This window comes from Pelmatolapia mariae, linkage group LG7 (assembly GCF_036321145.2).
Source record: "Pelmatolapia mariae isolate MD_Pm_ZW linkage group LG7, Pm_UMD_F_2, whole genome shotgun sequence".
In the NCBI taxonomy this organism is placed as follows: Eukaryota; Metazoa; Chordata; class Actinopteri; order Cichliformes; family Cichlidae; genus Pelmatolapia; species Pelmatolapia mariae.
Genome location: NC_086233.1, coordinates 38,797,931 through 38,815,537, shown reverse-complemented (window position 1 = coordinate 38,815,537; position 17,607 = coordinate 38,797,931). Strand labels below are relative to the sequence as shown.

The following is a 17,607-nucleotide window of genomic DNA, read 5'->3' as shown; positions in this document are numbered from 1 at the left end:
ACTTATCGCGGTTTTGAGAAGGGTTTGTCCCAGTGCCTGTGTGAAAACACTGCTTTAGCTGTTCCCTGTGGAGTTATCTGTACACAGCAGCAAGCAGCAGGTCCTGTGTGATTGTGTGTATGATCAGCTATGAAATTAGAGGGACACTTACTTAGTAACTTAACCTAGTGAGAAAAATTCTCACCAGTGGTGAATGTTTGAAGGCATTTTGTTTTCTGTACTGCCCACAAGTCTGTCTGTACCATTCTCGTAATCATGATATCCGAGGAACACGCTGAGGGAATTTATTAAAATGTAGTTCGAATCAAGTGATTAGAATATTTTGGTGAAGCCTTACAGTGACCTTAAAAATGAGTTGTTTTTTTTCTTGTCCACAATTTGTTGCAGTTAATGTCAGAATTTGTAAAAATGATGAAAAATAAAATTTTATATTCAAAAGGTTGAGAGTCTAAATACACTGCAAGTTGTCTGGTTGGTGAAGGCATACAGTTGTGACGTGACAGTTCTAACTTTACAGTGTTCATCATATTTCATTAACATTAGTTACATTTCTTTAACTGTGTAGTGTTTTGTTTTTGTTTTTTTAAAAAGTGGCCTTATCACTTGCACATTCATGCTCTAGCCATTGACATTTATAGCTATGTGAGTAGGTAAGGTGTGAGTTCTCAATTCTTTTCAACCCTGAGCTTTATGAAAATCATCACATAATACATATATATATATATATATAAATGTGAAATAAACTGCTCAAACTATCAATAATTTTCAAGTAGCCAACCGGATTTTCCGTATTTAAAAATTAATTTAGTATTCATCTACTTGTATAACCCTGCGTTTGTGTTTGTTTGTTTTTGCGTATGTGTATGTTTCAGATCTTTATGAAGTATGGTCGGCAGCGGTGGAAGCTCCGGGGGAGAATAGAGATAAATGCTAAACAAGTGTGGGACAGTGAAGAGATTGTATTTCAGCCACTCATCAATGAGTTCCTGTCTGTGAAGGTCTGTCACTATCAGTCTTTTTTTTTTTTATTTTTTTTTTTTTTTCCTTCTTTTTTTTTTTTTTTCTTTAAATGTGTAATTTTATTAATACTCAGTCCTGGTTTGGGTCATTGACTGCTTCATCTTATGTAATAAGTCATAAAAAATAATGCATCTAAAAAAAAAAAATCCGAGCGTCATGAAATTTTTGGTTTGTTTTAGGGGTTTTTTGTTACATTTTATTCTAAACTGAAAAAATCACTTATTACATAAATAAAGTTTACTTTCTTGTATTTGTTACATGTAAAGCAAAATATTTTTTTTTGTTCACATTTTGACCAATCATAGTTGTAGTTAATGAAAATCAAAAATGCAACACCTAAAATTTTTAGATTATTTCCTAAGACCAATCAAAAAGTACTGAAAAGATGTTAATTCATACAATCAATACTTCATTGGGTCACCATTGCCACAAATTACTGCATCTGTGCTCTGTGGCATGGAGGCAGTTGACTTTCCTAGAGACATCGTTGAGTGGAGGCTCTTGATGCTCTGACACCAGCCTCAGTTGACTCTTTATAAAGCTGTCCCAAATGTTTCAATTTTCCTTGACAATATTCTTAAACTGTGATCATTTCTTTTGCACCTTTTCAAAACCATCCTTTTCCTTGTAGTCATTAATTCATATACATCATCCATTAATATACATCGTTGCAGCGGCCTTTTTAACCAACAGCAAGTCTTTTTTTTTTTTTTTTAATCATCATTTGATCATTTCAAAATGAAATGTACTCATTTTAGAAACTTGATCTTTAATTTTCATGAGCTTTAAGTCATAGTTATCAAAGTGTAAACACAAAAGGCTTGAAATATTTCACTTTGCATGTAGTGAATATACAATGTATGAAAGTTTACCTTTTTGAATTCAGTTATCAAAGAATAATACTTTAATATCCTCTGGAACTTCATATTGTCCATTATTATTGGAGAATGTGTGAGTTTTTTACCCCTTAGCCATAAAAGACACTGTGTGATCCTATTGTGTTATTAATAATAATATCTTTTCCCAATGACATCAGCACCTTGACAAACTTGACAGTCTACTAGTTTCAGCCTGGATGATTGAAACTGACTTGTTGAAGGCAGAAAAAAGATGGTACCATCATCAGACAACATTTCTCTGGTTTCCTAGGTGACAGAGCTAAAGAGCTTAGCCAATCACGTGGTGGTAGGAAGTGTTTCCTGTGAAACAAAGGACCTGTTTGCTGCGCTGCCCCAGATGGTTGCTGTGGATATTAATGACCTTGGGACTATTAAGCTAAGCCTTGAGGTGACCTGGAAGTAAGTTTCGTCAGTCATCTTATGAGTGTACTAAATCATACTGAGCTTCATGAGTGCTGTAGTGTTTGTTCATTTAAAGGTATCATTAACAGAGCATAATGTAAATATTATTTGATGTTTATTGAATGTATCTTTTCTCTCTTTCCCATCCTTTATTCCTTTTCACCTCTCTCAGTCCGTTTGATAAAGATGACCAGGGATCGGTTGCAAGCACTGTCAACAAACCACCAAGCATCAATAAGCGAATCTCAGCCATTTTTGACCAGACTCCACCTGACACACCACCTTTACGTGTGAGTTTAGCATTCGCTTTAGAATATTAGTTCTTTGAAAGGCTTCAGTCTAACCCTAGAACAGTTTGTGTAAAGTTGCTGATTGCTCGTACTTACTACCCATATATTGATGTGTATTATCTTGGCATTCATATATAGATAGTTGGAAAACTAACAAAGACTGTTGGTTTTAGCAGGAGGAATAGGCCCACTCACAAGAGAAAATAGCTGAAAGCTGAAAGGGAAGCTCTCTGTCAAGTGCTAGAAAACAAAACACAGGAAGTCAAACAAGGCAGAAATTTATTCACAGAGAAAACCAACAAGGAAGAGCCAATAGGAAAATTATTTTTAAACAGGAAGTAAATGAAGGGTTGACACTTTGTTTGAAAAACAAACTCACAGGAAAAAATGGGAAATGTTCAGTCTGTAAACACAGATGTGTGTGATGAGCTATGTGAACACAACACTGACAGAAAATTGGAGGAAAAGAGAACTAAATGTGGAAGCTGCACTAACAGGAGAAAGACAGATTGATAAAATGGAAAATGACAAAAACTATAAACATAACATCTAAATTCTAAAGGATAATACCTTTAGCAATAAGGAAAAAACTTCCAGACACATGCTAAGCAAAAACACTTATCAGTGGGGAGTGCTCAGGCCTCTACATTGAGGAAACCAAATTGCCACTCCTTTCAAAGCATGGCACGACATAGAAGAACCACCTCGACGAGACAAGACTCAGGTGTGCATCTTTATCCATGTCCACTGTCAACAACCATGAGGGGGTGGCGTCCAACACCAACTGTCAGTCACCTACAATGTAATTTTGAGATCCCTTCCCAGTCCTCTGGTGGTCATGATCCACGCCTTCTTCTTCTTCTTCTTCTTCTTCTTCTTCTTCTTCTTCTTCTTCAACCACACCTTGGCTCATGTGATGATGCACATGATTAAACACCCACTAGGTTTTAAATTCCTGGGATTCTCCACCTCAACCAATCAGATTAAAAATAGCCTTTTCCAGAGGGGGGGAGAGAGAGAGAGAAGTTAAACACATCTTTAAAAAAACCGATGAGAACACAATGTTTTTTAAAAAATAACAGATTAAATCTATTCTATAGATTTAATCCACCAAATAAAATTAGGAATCTGTAAATGAGAACATTGAGAGTTTTAAAGGACATATAGGGTTTAGCCAGCAGCCCTCAGTATCTAACTGCTCCGATACCCTTTGTTCCACCTGCTGCCACTTTGATGTCCAGTCTCTGCCTCGGAATCTGACAAGGCGGCAGCACTGGCCACTGCTGGACATCTTCAGAGGCACTCTTAGCCAGAGCTGCTCCTGTAGTGACAACTCACCAACAAGGCAGTCCACTGCAGTAAGTCGTGAAGAAGTAGACCTAGCGGTGTAGAAACACAGGACCTTCTGGTATATTGATACTTTGGTGTAGAGTAAGCACTAGAATCATAGTGTCCATTTGTGTGCTTATGGCTTCATGGAGCCATGAGAGATGCGTGCAAGGTTTCCTCATGCATCTCCATGGCTCTCTAATTATAATATTTAGACCCCCACCCTCCGACAGAGCTGACTACTGTTAGCCATCATCAGTGCCAGTTTATGATGATGATCTTTAGACTTATAACTCCTAGCCATTTCACACATGCACTGAAGCCTTTAGCTTTTTACCTCATCAGTAGAGCAGGGCGATATGACCAAAAATATTTATCACGATATACATTTGAAAATTTGCGATAACGATATAACTGACGATATAATTGACACTAGACAAAATACTTTACAAGTCCACAACTTTGATGGGTTTTTTTGCACTAATAATGTATTTTCACTTAAACAAGCAGCTGTTTTTATGTGCATCAAAGTTATATAAAAATTTAACAGTGCAAATGCAAATTCCGTGCTGACAGTTTAACCAAAAGGCATTTCCAGTGGAAATTGGCCGACATATCCTCAGCATAACCATGTATAATATCCACAAAACTTAAAAAGAGATTAAACACACACAATACGGTAATATTATGCTGAAGCACAGTACGTATCACTCCGCGAGGCGCCAGCCTACGATAGCCGTAATGCTCCGACAATCCATCAAGCGGTGCGGGTTCGTAGCTTAGCAAAGTCGTACGAAAACATTTGACAGATTTTCGAGCGCTGTGTACCACATAAAATCGTTTCGAGGTCAGTAAACACAACCAGAATTCATAAATAAGACACACGGGATTATAAGGGGCACTGTCGATTCTCAGAAAAATCAAAGGATTGATTTTAAGTGTGCCGTATTTTCCAAACAACACGGTAATAACGACGGCCCGCTAGCATGCTCTACCAAAAATAGTGCTTTGTTGTGTATCTGACGGACGAAAGCTAAACCAGTTCCACACCACTGAAGTTGCAGCATTTTTACAAACCAATTCTGGTTCATCTGTTTCATTTAACGATCCACTTTCGCTCTTCTCATTCTGCGTCACCGCCATGTGCGTATGTAAACATAGGCACTGCGCATGCGCGTTTTACCCATATTCTATCGCGATATTTCATTTTCCTAGCGTTGCCCAAAATTACACCGGTATTACCGTGAATGGTATGATATAGCACAGCCCTACTCATCAGTATATTCGTCACCCTGCCAGGTGAAGGCCAGAGGTCACCTTTTCTGAAAATCTTGCAATAACTTGAGAATGAAGTCGCCTTATATTTCAAATCGATACCATAGATATATCTACTAAAAGCAGATCATCTCAGATGAGTTCGAATCTCATTGTCCTTGACCTCAAGGTCAGAAGTTAGACAACAAGGTGACATAGGATTTTGAAATTGAAACTAAGGGTGTATCTACTAGGAGGCTGAGGGGTAGCACTGGCCAGTATTTTCTTGAATATTACACGATAGTTGCATAACTCAAAGTTATTCTCTTTATAAATAAATGCTACAGTGTTACAGAGCTAGACTAAGGATGTTGTACTATAGTGAGATTAAAAACGGCAAGCAAATAGAAAAAGTTACCATACAGTCACCTCTGAACCTTTGGTTAACAGGATAACATGCTGACTCTCATGTCTTGCCTTCACCTTACTTTTCGCTTTAAATATGCGAGTAAAGGAGGTGTGTCGCCTTTGCTCAAATAATGTGCAACCAGGTGCAGTGACTGTTCAGTTTCCTGCCAGCTTGTTGTAAAAGGTCTCCATTTTTCCCCCTTTTTTGCAGTCAAGCCTTTTAAAATGTGCTCATCTCTTTTAGAACATGATCCGCCTACAGGGAGAGTTGGAGAATGGACCAGCGTGGTCTAATTCTTCAGAATCTTCTGATGACTCAACCAGCCCACAGCTGCCTGCACATCCAAAGGTAACACACAACAGATATGTAACTCTCATCTATGACATGATAATATTAAGGATTCAATCTGTATCTCTCTTCCTCTGATTCAGAGGGGCTACAGCTGTTTGAACATTACACAGTAACAAAAGTATTATGAAGACAAGATAAACTTTGATATGCATTATATGTTTATAGTATGTACAGGAAATCATGTGCATGTGTACAGTCTTGTAAAAACTAAGTACATCCCATGATTCAGTAGCTTGAGGAGCCACCAGTACCTTGCGCAAATGGTTTCTGTAATGAGTTCATCAATCTCTTACATCAGTGTGGAGGAATTTTGAACCTTTTCTTTGAGGGCTTTGACTTATTTTCTGTTGTAAATTGGAGTCCTCACTCAGTCCACTCTATAGCCTGGTCTGGTTTGCATACTTTACTGTGTTTACTACTTTAACTCTGTGACTCGGTGTGTCTCTCTTTCTAGGCAGTGGTGGTGACACCAGACATCCAGCCAGTTGGACAAAGGAGTTCCCTCCTTCAGCCTAATGTTTCTTCTTGCTCCAGAAACTGGCCTTCCTCAGCTCAAAATGCCAGTCAGGAAGGTATCGACCTACCGAAACAACCAGCGGAGAGCAACAGGTAGATTACAAAAAAAAAAAATGTTAATGTTTTGTTTGCACATGAGAACAAAGATAAAATAACATTCTTTTTCTATGGTGAGCTCTATCAACATCTGATATATGAACTGTTTTGCAGGCATGAGGAAAAGGGGACAGTCACTGTAATAACAAAGCCTGACGGTGAGGAAGAAGCTGCGGGGAAACACCCCTCTATGGCACCAGTGGATGTGCCAGTAATTACCAGCAGTAACTCTACACTGTACTTACGCTCTCTGAGTCACATTAGTGAAAACAGTGCTGATGGTGTTGTGGTGCCTGTCAGTGAATCGGGGGACGTGATGTCTCTGGTCTCTGGAATCTCAATCAATGACATTGAAATGGAGGTGGCCAGCAGAACTCCTGAGTCACCCACTTCTGCTGACACTGACACAGCTGTTGATGTCACTGATCCCCACCCAGTCAGGAAGCAACACAATACATCCACCTCTGTGGATACATCGGCCCCTCTCAGAGCAGGAGCAGACTCTAATGCTGTAGAAAGTGGGGATATGACATATCTAGCTCTGCGGGTGCCAGTGGAAGAGGATATCCCAGCGGCAAGTTCCAACTGCCTGTCTGCTAAGGGCGATGGTCCAGTGGACAGTGGACTAGAGGATGCCTTGGTAGCTGTACTTTCCTCTATAGATGATTATAGAGGACCGTTTTCTGAGCTACAACTACTGGAACAAGAGCTGAAACTGCTGCAGGTTACATTGAAGGTGAGAGTAAGACATAGTGAGAAACAAGAAAACAGGTTAGTAAAGTACAAAAAACTGCCTTAAGCTAAAGGTACTTTTAACAAGTCCCCAAGTTTAATTTTCCCTTTTTTAACATTAAGGGGCAATGATTGTATGCATTTATAAATGTTATCACAGCTTTCCCGTGTCATTGATATCGAAATATTATTACTCCAAATATTAGTTTTGCAATTACTATATAAGTTTCAGTGGTTACACTATCTGGTATGCCTCCCTCGTCTTTACAGACAGCATACATGTGAGCTGAATGATTACATGCTATTCCAACATTATGTGACTATGATTCAAAGAACTCCTGAAAAAACAAAAAACTGAAGTGACTGCATACAGCCTAACTATGGCTTTGTTTGTGAGTGCAGGGTGGGAGGCACAGCCGGTCACCCAGCGTAGTCAGCCTCACAGTGGAAACAGCTCTTGGCAGCTTTGACTTCCTGAATGGATCAGACTGGGAGGAGGAAGAGGAGGATGGTGATAAGAGGAGTAGAAATAGCAGGTCAGTTCTGACAAATGAACTGAAAACCAACCATCCAAGCGTTTGCACACTTCAGTGTAATGACACAGTGAGGCATACAGTCTTAATCAGTAAGCAAAGAAAGTATGATCTAAAGGTCATTAAACCTGAATCACAGTAATACCAGACACTGTAAATATGCCTACTTCATTTAACATCTACAAACTCCAGTGTATTGGTGTCCTCTGGGCCATTGTATGATCACTGTAGCACAGCTGTAAGCAGGGTCAAACTAACACATAACCTGACTGAAATACTAGCATGCTTAAAAATCATATTTTATTTTCTTTGCCAAAGGTCATTAGCTGAATGGCCTTATCCCACAGTTGTGCCTGTATATGACCGAGCTTAATTTAAAGCTATTCTGCAATCCTAAAACAAAAAACGAACTTGGTGGAACTTCTCACAACCAGTTGGGTTAATCACTGGCAAAAATGAGTTTAAAACAACAATATAAACGGTGTTTATTAAATTTATGGAGTTCATAATGTATTGTACAAAATATAAATGGTTAAGAAAATCCAGAGCAATCTCTGTACCCAAGAGACGGGTCTGGAACAGTACTGAATAGCTCTGACTGTCAGCCAGTCAGATTCATTTACCACTTACTGAACTGAAACTCATCAAAAAGTATTATTCTTCTTGGGAAATTATAAACAGTGTGTCTTCTGCACTGTACATCAATAACTTGTCAGCGCACAGTTCAAAAGCCAGTGAACTTTTGTACCATAGATGATAACTCCATTATATTGCAGGAACTGAACTAGCAACAGTGTCGCAGTAGTAGCCTTGCGTTATTTTTTTTATTTTTTTTTAATATAGCAAGGCGCTGCCAAAGTGTGTTCTACACAGATTTATTCTTTGCAGTCCAGGCACATCTCCCAGTGAAAACCTGAACTGAAAATTATAAGAAAAAGGCCTGATGACGTGTTACCTCCACAAGTACAGCAAGTGGAATCCTCAGTTCCCAGATGCTTAGTGTTCATAAAAGGAGAGTTGATGCATGACGATGGTAAACTTCTTTTTGAAATGTTGCTGTATCAAATTCAATATAAGCATATTTTATGTTATCCTTCAAAACCATCAACACTGTATTATACAGTAACAGTGTACTTCCCTGTTGTATTTGACCAAGTCTGGGTTTTAATGTTGAGAGCCTATTTTTCCATGGACAGTACATTTAAACTGTACTGAACTTTATATGGATAAAACGGCGTTAATGGAAATGTTATATAACACTGGATGTTGTGTGTGTGTGTGTGTGTGTGTGTGTGTGTGTGTGTGTGTGTGTGTGTGGAGGTCTCTGCTGGACAGAGGCTGGGACAGCCCTTCCTCCTCCACCGTACCCCTAACCACAGGCTGCACCACTCTAGACTGCTGCCTGGTGGTCCATTTGAAGAACTGCAATGCACAGTTGTTGGTAAGAGATCTGCAACACTATCCTCATGTTATTAGCCAAACTCATATGTAGCTACCTCACATTCTCATGGCACGTCGTTACCTTAAGTTCACTCTGCTCTCATCTATGGCTGTGGGTAGTGAATAATTAAAAATTTCACCGATGCAAGTCATGGGAATTGGCTTCCTTTGAAAGGTGTCTATGCTCAGCCTTAGAGATGGACTGAGGAGCTCAGTCTGCATCATAAGGAGTCAGTTGAGTTGATTCAGGCATCTGACTAGGATGGTTGCTGAACATCTCCTCGGAAAGATGTTTTGGGCATGTCTGACCAGGGGGAACTCCGATGAAAACCCAGGCGAGATTATGTTTACATACAGTCAATACCATTATTTTCTTTTTTTTAAATCCATTCAATTGGCATAGTGTTTGATAGTTATGTAATCATAGTTTCAGGATGCCATTGAAAAGTATTATTCACTCACTGATAGGGATGGGTATCGAAACCCGGTTCTTGTTGAGAACCGGTTCCCACTGTTTCAATTCCTTGGAATTGTTTGCCATTTTTGCAAACGATTCCCTTATCGATTCCAATCGCCCCGAATGACGTCACCACGTTGCGGAGCGTCATTTACCTGGCAGGAAACATGGCGGCTCAAACACTTAAAAGTTTGGTCATACTTTACGAGAACGGATGACAACAGGGCAACTTGCAATACTTGCAAAGTAGATATTTCATTTAAGGGAGGAAACACTACGAATATGCAAAAGCATTTGCTAACAAAACACGCGATAACCTTAAATGAATGTCGTGTTTTTAATTCTGCTCCGGACTCGTGAATCTCAACCCAGCAGCAACGGTAACGTTTGCACGTCCTCTCCCGTTAATGCGGCAGGTAAATAATCAACTAACAGTGCATATTATGTCAGCGCGATCTGCCTTATTACAAAACCTGCCATTACTGTGCGCTGCATTTAGGTGACCATGATGAGAGAGACAGAGTCTGGCTGGCTCAGATGCTGGCAGTTCTCGCTGCAGTCTACCGTTAGCATCTCCTTTCAGGCCAGGATAGACGAATGTCACCGAGCAGTGACTAAGTTTGTGGTCAAAGGCTTGCACCCATTTGCCACAGCAGATGCCCCCAATTTTCAGTAAGTGAATGTGTTTAATTGTAGGCAGGGACATTACTGGATATTCTTGTGTAATTGCTACAGAATAATTTATGTTATACTTTGTTATTGCTACAGAAGAATATTTATTATTTTACATTTACAATTTTTTTTCCTGGGAACCCTGTGACACCCCATTGAAGAGGCATAGGCTGTGGATCTCTTAAGATCTCACTGTTGGGTTTGTAAGGCCATGTTACTCCTAAATTTCTATCTTGTTCAAAGAGAAGATATAAAACAAAGTTCTAAGCTAATCGACCTTAGTGTTCTCCTTTTTTAAAAAGAATCGATAAGAGAATCGATAAAGAATCGAATCGTTAAACAGAATCGAAAATGGAATCGGAATCGTGAAAATCTTATCAATACCCATCCCTAGTCACTGATAAGTTAAAGCAGTAGCAGCTGTGAGGGCTGCTGTATTGCTAATTGTAATATTGGTCTTTCTTTTACAAATACATAATTTAATCTAAAAGCCGTTATTAACAGCACATCATGTTGGAGAAAACAAGATTCACTCTTGTGTTAAAGCTGTTCAAATAATGCCTGACCTGACTTTCATGAAGTGACACATGACACTGTTTTTTGTTTTTGTTTTTTTTAAGCGTCTGGGCAAGTTTGGTCCTCTGAGGTGTGGAGAGATGTATGCCTTGGACAGACTGCTGAGAGAGGCTCGTGTCCTCGAAATCATCCGACGTGTCACCAAAGAAAACCCACAGAAAATCAGACCAGCTACTGAAGGTAATTTGTGCTGTTTATGTTCATTTCATTTCATTTGTTTAAACATCCATAAAGGCATCTATTCAAAATAACTGTATAGACAAGAAAAAGAAGTTGAAGAGGAATTTTCATTGGTGGGAGCATAAGAATGAAATGTCTGCTTTTGGCTTGGATGGCAACTAGTGTCATCAGAAACATTTCATGGGTACATGGAAGTAGAGATTCCACTAAATAATAAGTAATTATGGATTTGTGTCATGCAGCCTGTCAAGAAGGTGAAAGTAGAATAAAACAGACTTTACAAGGCACTGATTCAAAGCAAGCTGCAACCTTATACTATTAGTAAATTTCCTGTGTTATGTATGGCACTAACCCCCAGTATCTTGCTTTCCCACCTTGCTTGTAACGGTCTCCTGTTTTCTGTTTGTCAGTTATCCCTGAGCTAGGTCTGTGTCTGGGTGCTGTGTCACTATGGCAAGAATGTGTGGGACAGGGTAGCGTGTACAGCGTCTCTGCTGAAAGGTTCCTGAATACACTGTCGACAATCTATGCTGGTTTACTGCCTGAAAGGGCCGAAGAAGGTAAATCATCATCAGTGGGTATACTGCACATGCTGGTATGTGGAGCATATTAACATCTGTGTTTGTGTGTATGCAGTGTTCTTGTGCCTGGTTGAGCGTGTGCTGGATCAGAGGTTACCACGACGAGGAAGCAGCAGGGACAACATGATGGTGACGTTGTTCCAGCTGTGGAGCTACTTGGACTCGAATGCTGTCAGTGATATGGACACATACATCATTGAACTGGCAAAAGAGGGTAAGTACGTACACACACACACACACACATTCCACAGATTGGATGTGTCAGATACATACTCGTAAACGTGTAAGACCAGATTTACTAATTGTCAGTGCCAGTTCAAAACATTCTTTTCATTTTAAAAAGCATTTACACACAGATACTGTGCCACAGTGTGTGTGTGTGTGTGTGTGTGTGTGTGTGTGTGTGTGTGTGTGGGAGAGAAGGAGAAAGGTACCAGATGCTCTCTGAAACCTGTTGATGCTTTATCAGCTACATCTCTGAATTCCCATGCTGTTTCCAAAGAGAATCACATGTGTAAAAACCTGCATTTGCAATGTTATTTTTGTCATTACATTACTTGATCCATCTTGAAGAATTTTCCACTCGTTTCAGCAATAATCTGCAGTTGTGGCATGAAGCTCAGTAGCTCTGTTTATTAGATCAGGCCCATGGAGTGTGCTGGAAGCAACAATCCAGCCAGGCAATCGCCTGATTTGTTCCCGCATCAGTTAAATTCAATGTACTAGGTCAGTTAGCAGGAGAAAGACTATGTTATGGTCCAAAAGATTTGGCTATATTTCTCATTACAGCTCAGCTGTCTGACGTGTACGAGGTTTCAGGGCTGTAGTGTAAAAATGACTTAAATGGGGGGGGGGAGGAAAAACAAAAGAGTAAAACTTGTGCTATTAATAACCTCCAATAACCTTCCTTTAACAGTATGGTTGGTACAGAACCTGGCGTCATCTGACCAGGATGTGATTGTCAATGCTCTACGCCGCCCTGCAGAGTGCAGCCTGAGGAGAGAAGGAATTCATGCCGTGGCCAAATTACTAAAAGATCCTCGGGGCAAAGTGTCTGCCTCTGCCAGCTCTGTACTGAGAAGCCTCACTGCTCAGCCCAGACAGAGAAAACAGGTGAGGTGTGTGTGTGTGTGTGTGTGTGTGTGTTGTTTTGTTTTGTTTTGTTTCTTCTGTAAAATGGTTACCTGCTAAATTGTCCTAATTGTTTTCTTCCTGAATAGCAAAAGGATCTTTTGATACTGCTGTATATAGACCTGTGCATAGTGTGCGCTGCAGAAGCCTGTAACAACCCCATAATTGGTGTATCAAAGCCTGGAAACATTTTGTGCATCCTGTCCTTCTCAGGCTTTGGTCAGCTGTCTGGAGCTGCTGGAAGATGAGAATGTGGACAATCGAGTGTGTGGATGCAAAGCTTTAGCTTGTCTCAAGGTACAAAAAGGCGCAGAATTTATGCTATTATCCAAAGCTGCTGTTCTGATTTGATAAAGGTGACATTTAAACACCTGTCTGTATGCACTCTGTTTGGGGTGTATTATACAAAATGCATTTGTCACTGTATTTGTTCTGCTCTTATTCCAGGCCAAAGAAAGCATTGATCAGTTGGTGTATCTCTGCCGGGCAGACAAGGAAGAAGTACGAGATGCTGCCAAACAAACACTGCTAGTGCTCGGTAATAATAACCTTCATATTATTTACAATAGAACAGCAAGACTAACTCTTTTCATACTGTAGTTTGGATTTTACGGTTGGTTATACTCCATTTCTATTATGTTCATTTTACTCTGACATGTTCTAAAATGTAATGGTGCACTTCTGTGCAGACTGTCGAGGTCTGGGAGTTTCTAATTGGATCCCAACTTATCTGTCTCAGTATTAATAGTATTTGACATAATGGTCACTTAACTGGAAGTAATATTGACCTACATTATAAAATGAGAACCTTTTTAATATGCCTTGATGTAAATGTTGAGAATACTGCACAAGCAACAGTAACGTAACTGTAAGTGTTCTGATCCATTTGTTTTATTCCGTTCATTCATCTACAAGTTGATAATTAAGGCAGACATAATGAAATCTATATTTTTTTTTCTTCCATTTGTCTTTGTTCAGTACAGATGTCTTTGGAGAAAATTAACATATCCATCCAGTCTTTTCCTCCTTTAATTTATTTCTTATATTTTCTTTGCTCTCCCATTCATGTTGTGGAACAGGTGAGGAAGGGAAGATGGCCCATAGACACGTGGAGACCTCTCAGGACAGCATCTCAAGACTTTTTGCACCAGGAAGCATGGCCAGCACAGCTTTTTAACACAACACACACACACAGACGGCTACAGCGGCTGAAAACAAAAATGCATTGACAACACTGGAGAGTATAGTGTCATTTTTGCAATGCTTTGACATGGTGTCACAGGAATATAGGGTATACTGTCCTCTTTGGCTACGACTGTAGCTAAAAACATAAAGAAAAAGATTGTGTTAAATGCAGTATATATCCTGTCAGAATAAAACTCAAAGGGACAGAAACTCCAACACTGGCTGCAAACCAAGAAATGCATCAGACGTGTTAATAATGTAAAATATTCATCTATATATCATAACTTGGAAAAACCTTTTCAGAGTCACGTTGTTTATAATTATTTTCCTGGGTCCACAAATGCACAAAATGTTAAATCTTTATACTGTTTACTTACTGCTACTACTATTTGTTTTTACCAATGATATTACAGTCACTACACTAAGAGTCATATCCCAGTGGGAGTTAGACTTCTCCTGCTATTACATGAAAATGTGTTTTCTTAACGGGTGCTGCTGTCTCTAGCCTAGCTTAAAAGGCTGCTTGGACGATCTCCGCACATGTCACTGTCAAAGTAACTATTTACTGTACTTCTGCTTGCTTACTACTGAATAGATCTGAAGCCAAGTCCAAATGAATTTTTTTTTTTTTTAAAAATAGGACCACATTATAGACTGCATATGAAAGATGGACATGGTTGTGTCAGACTCCACATTATGAAGTGTAAACTTTGGCATTCTTGCAACTGCCATGTTAGCTTTTTGGAGCAGGAAGTTGCTAACTTTATACTACTAAACTCTAAGCTAACAACTAAGCTTGTTTAGCTAGCTGGATTTCTAAACTGCAATGCACAGACAAGTCTGGTAAGTAGTGATAAGTAACAGAATAAGAACATACTAGAATTACATTTACCAACACTGCCACACAGATTTCTCAGATGGTCTGTAGCACATAGCGTACTTTATTAGCTCAAATATGGCAGGTCCAGTTTAGTAACTCCACTTGGTGGACGTGGAACTTTAGCAGACATCTATTAGGTATAGCTCCCTGTGCCAAGACAAAGTGTCAAAGTGTAATGAACATGTCATGGAGGATGAATGACAACCAGCCCCTTCCCCACTTATAGTTATTGAAAAGCTGTTTATTTCTGCTCTGAACTTGGACATTTTAACAGGGGAATCTGTGGGTGGACTCACCGTTAAAGCAAGCATCGAGTGAAGATTAGACAAACTACAGCTTGTGGAACGTCTGCGGTGATGGTTACCATTTAGCCCACGTTCTTTAAAAAAAAGCACATACACAGTGCCCATTAGACACTTTATTATGGTGTTGCTTGTAAATCTGCCTTAATGTTGCATTATTTGCTTACCAGAATTTGACATTTTTACAGATGAAATGCTATAAGAAGCATATTTTTTGCAAAGTGTTCTTAGCTAACTGTGAAGCTATTAAAGTATATCTACACATAAAAGCATGAATTAACATTTCTAAACTGAGGATACTGCTTTTTATGACACGATATTGAAAATGAGCTGTCAGTGTCGACGAAGTAAACACAAGGAACACAGACTGACTGAAGAGGTGTAGGATGACTTTACACCTAAACTTTTTACATGGTGTATTCTACATGGCAACACATTCTAATCAGATCTCACCAAAAACAAAGACCAAAGAATGTAACGCATGAAAAGCTAATGAACAGAACATACTACAGTTTAAAAAGTAGTGTGTCTGTGGAGTTGGTAGATTAACTATAGACATCAGCCTTCTCTGAGGCAGAGTTCATTGTATGAGCCAAAACACCAAAGTCCAAGAGCAAGCCTTTTTGCAAATACTTCAGCCGTGATTTTGCAGCACAGTGTGTTGCAGTTATAAAGGGGAAGTCGACATTCCTTCACTGAAGTGGAAATTCATACTAACTTAAATATGGAAAAAACTTTGGTTTGTTCTTAAAATACACATATGCATTTTTTTGTATTTTATCACAGAAATGACTAGAAGATTATGAATGTAAGGTTATTAAGGGATAGAAAAATGGTGTACAAAAATGCTTCAGAGACCATTTAATTGATTAGCAAAGACAGAGTTATGGAATATATCTTGAGATTTTTATTTTTGAGTACAAATGAGTACTTACTGTCACCGTAAGCGATGCTGCATCACTGTGCATTAAAATAAGATTTTTAGAGGTTAACGCTTAAGGGCCCTCGTGTGTCTCAGGACATGTTGGATGAGAGCAGCACTTTAGAAAGCAAAGTATGTGATAGTATTATTGGGTTTTTTGTTATTATTGTTAATGTCATGGGAACTAGTTGGTTGGCTCTTTCAACAGAGCTGAAATAAATAAGCTGCTCAGAATTACTTAATAAGGCTGATGTAGAGAGGGGCAATCTTGGGTAGTGCAGAGAAAGCAGTGAAGTCAGAAACGGACTATTACAAAAATGAAGTGACATCTAAACGTCCACTGTGCCTGTGGAAAGCGTGGATCCTGCTATTTATTTTTGACGTGTACACCTCACCTAAACATTACTGCAAACCAAATACACCAACTTGTAGCAGTGACATTCCTTAACATCGGCAGACTTACTTAGCAAGAAACTGAGCCCTACCACCCAAACAACTGCTCAGGAATAGAAAACAAAGATCCCACCTTTGAACCCGATCCGTACACTCCCCTAGATCGCAATCAGATCTGCGGGGTGTCATGGGATCCCTACAGAGACTCTGTCCACACCTAAATTAGTTGGAGCAGCTGTTTTGGCAGCTTGAGAAAATGCTACACAATATTAGGCAGACCACCGTAATTGTGGCTGATGGATATGGATATATATATATATATATATATATATATATATATATATATATATATATATATATATATATATATATATATATATATATATATGAAAATGTATATATATATATATGAAAATGTATATTTTATATCATAATATATTATTAATATTGAGTTTTTAAAAATGACCTTTATTTTTAAAGCACATTAGTTTTTCAACAAACAACAACAAGGGGAAAAAAGTGTTTTGTACTTGTGGATCATGCAGGTAATAATCTTTGTTTAAATACAGCTTGATTCGGACACTGTACTAGAACACAGAGTCTAAACAAACGTGTTGTGTAATGTACAGATGACACATATGACTGAAAATGCCAAAGTGTCCAAGTGACTTCAGTTCCTCACTTTAATGCATTCTTATAATAGTTTTACAATGACACTGCTGATGCTAATGTCACTATACTGCCTTTTCTCATTTGCTAAGTACCATTACTGGAATTTAACTTGGGGCCTACAGTGTATATCCCAATCTCATACTGTATAACACTAGTACTGTGGTAAAGACCAGCTGGGTTAACACTGACATAGTGAAAAAAGAAAACTGGACTTGCAGGAACAGATGAGCAGTTATAGCTGTGCTATCAGATAGTCTAATTCAAGACCTTCTATCTTTGATCAGAATGTTGCAAGGAAGAGGACTGTCCCTCTACTGCCATCATGGGGTCATACTTGAGTATGTCTACCTGGTTTTGCAAAATTAGATTCCCATCAGCCTCAGCT

The 17,607-nt window shown here is 39.0% G+C and overlaps 1 protein-coding gene across 3 annotated transcripts in view; it reads left to right on the top strand.

Annotated features, from left to right (window-relative positions):
- ripor1 (RHO family interacting cell polarization regulator 1) overlaps window positions 1–16,852 on the top strand; it is a 45,544-nt gene extending 28,692 nt beyond the window's left edge. For 2 of the 3 annotated variants that reach the window (XM_063479052.1, XM_063479051.1), the window contains exons 10-25: window positions 873–998; window positions 2,170–2,318; window positions 2,494–2,611; window positions 3,853–3,969; window positions 5,847–5,951; window positions 6,409–6,563; window positions 6,681–7,302; window positions 7,701–7,834; window positions 9,152–9,272; window positions 11,021–11,156; window positions 11,567–11,716; window positions 11,793–11,951; window positions 12,654–12,850; window positions 13,082–13,165; window positions 13,316–13,406; window positions 13,948–16,852. In XM_063479052.1, the coding sequence (XP_063335122.1) occupies window positions 873–998; window positions 2,170–2,318; window positions 2,494–2,611; window positions 3,853–3,969; window positions 5,847–5,951; window positions 6,409–6,563; window positions 6,681–7,302; window positions 7,701–7,834; window positions 9,152–9,272; window positions 11,021–11,156; window positions 11,567–11,716; window positions 11,793–11,951; window positions 12,654–12,850; window positions 13,082–13,165; window positions 13,316–13,406; window positions 13,948–14,045 (2,562 nt within the window). In that variant the 3' untranslated portion in view covers window positions 14,046–16,852. The remainder of the gene's footprint in view (window positions 1–872; window positions 999–2,169; window positions 2,319–2,493; window positions 2,612–3,852; window positions 3,970–5,846; window positions 5,952–6,408; window positions 6,564–6,680; window positions 7,303–7,700; window positions 7,835–9,151; window positions 9,273–11,020; window positions 11,157–11,566; window positions 11,717–11,792; window positions 11,952–12,653; window positions 12,851–13,081; window positions 13,166–13,315; window positions 13,407–13,947) is intronic. The other variant, XM_063479054.1, reaches the window with a different exon arrangement.
- Window positions 16,853–17,607: the final 755 nt, after the last annotated feature.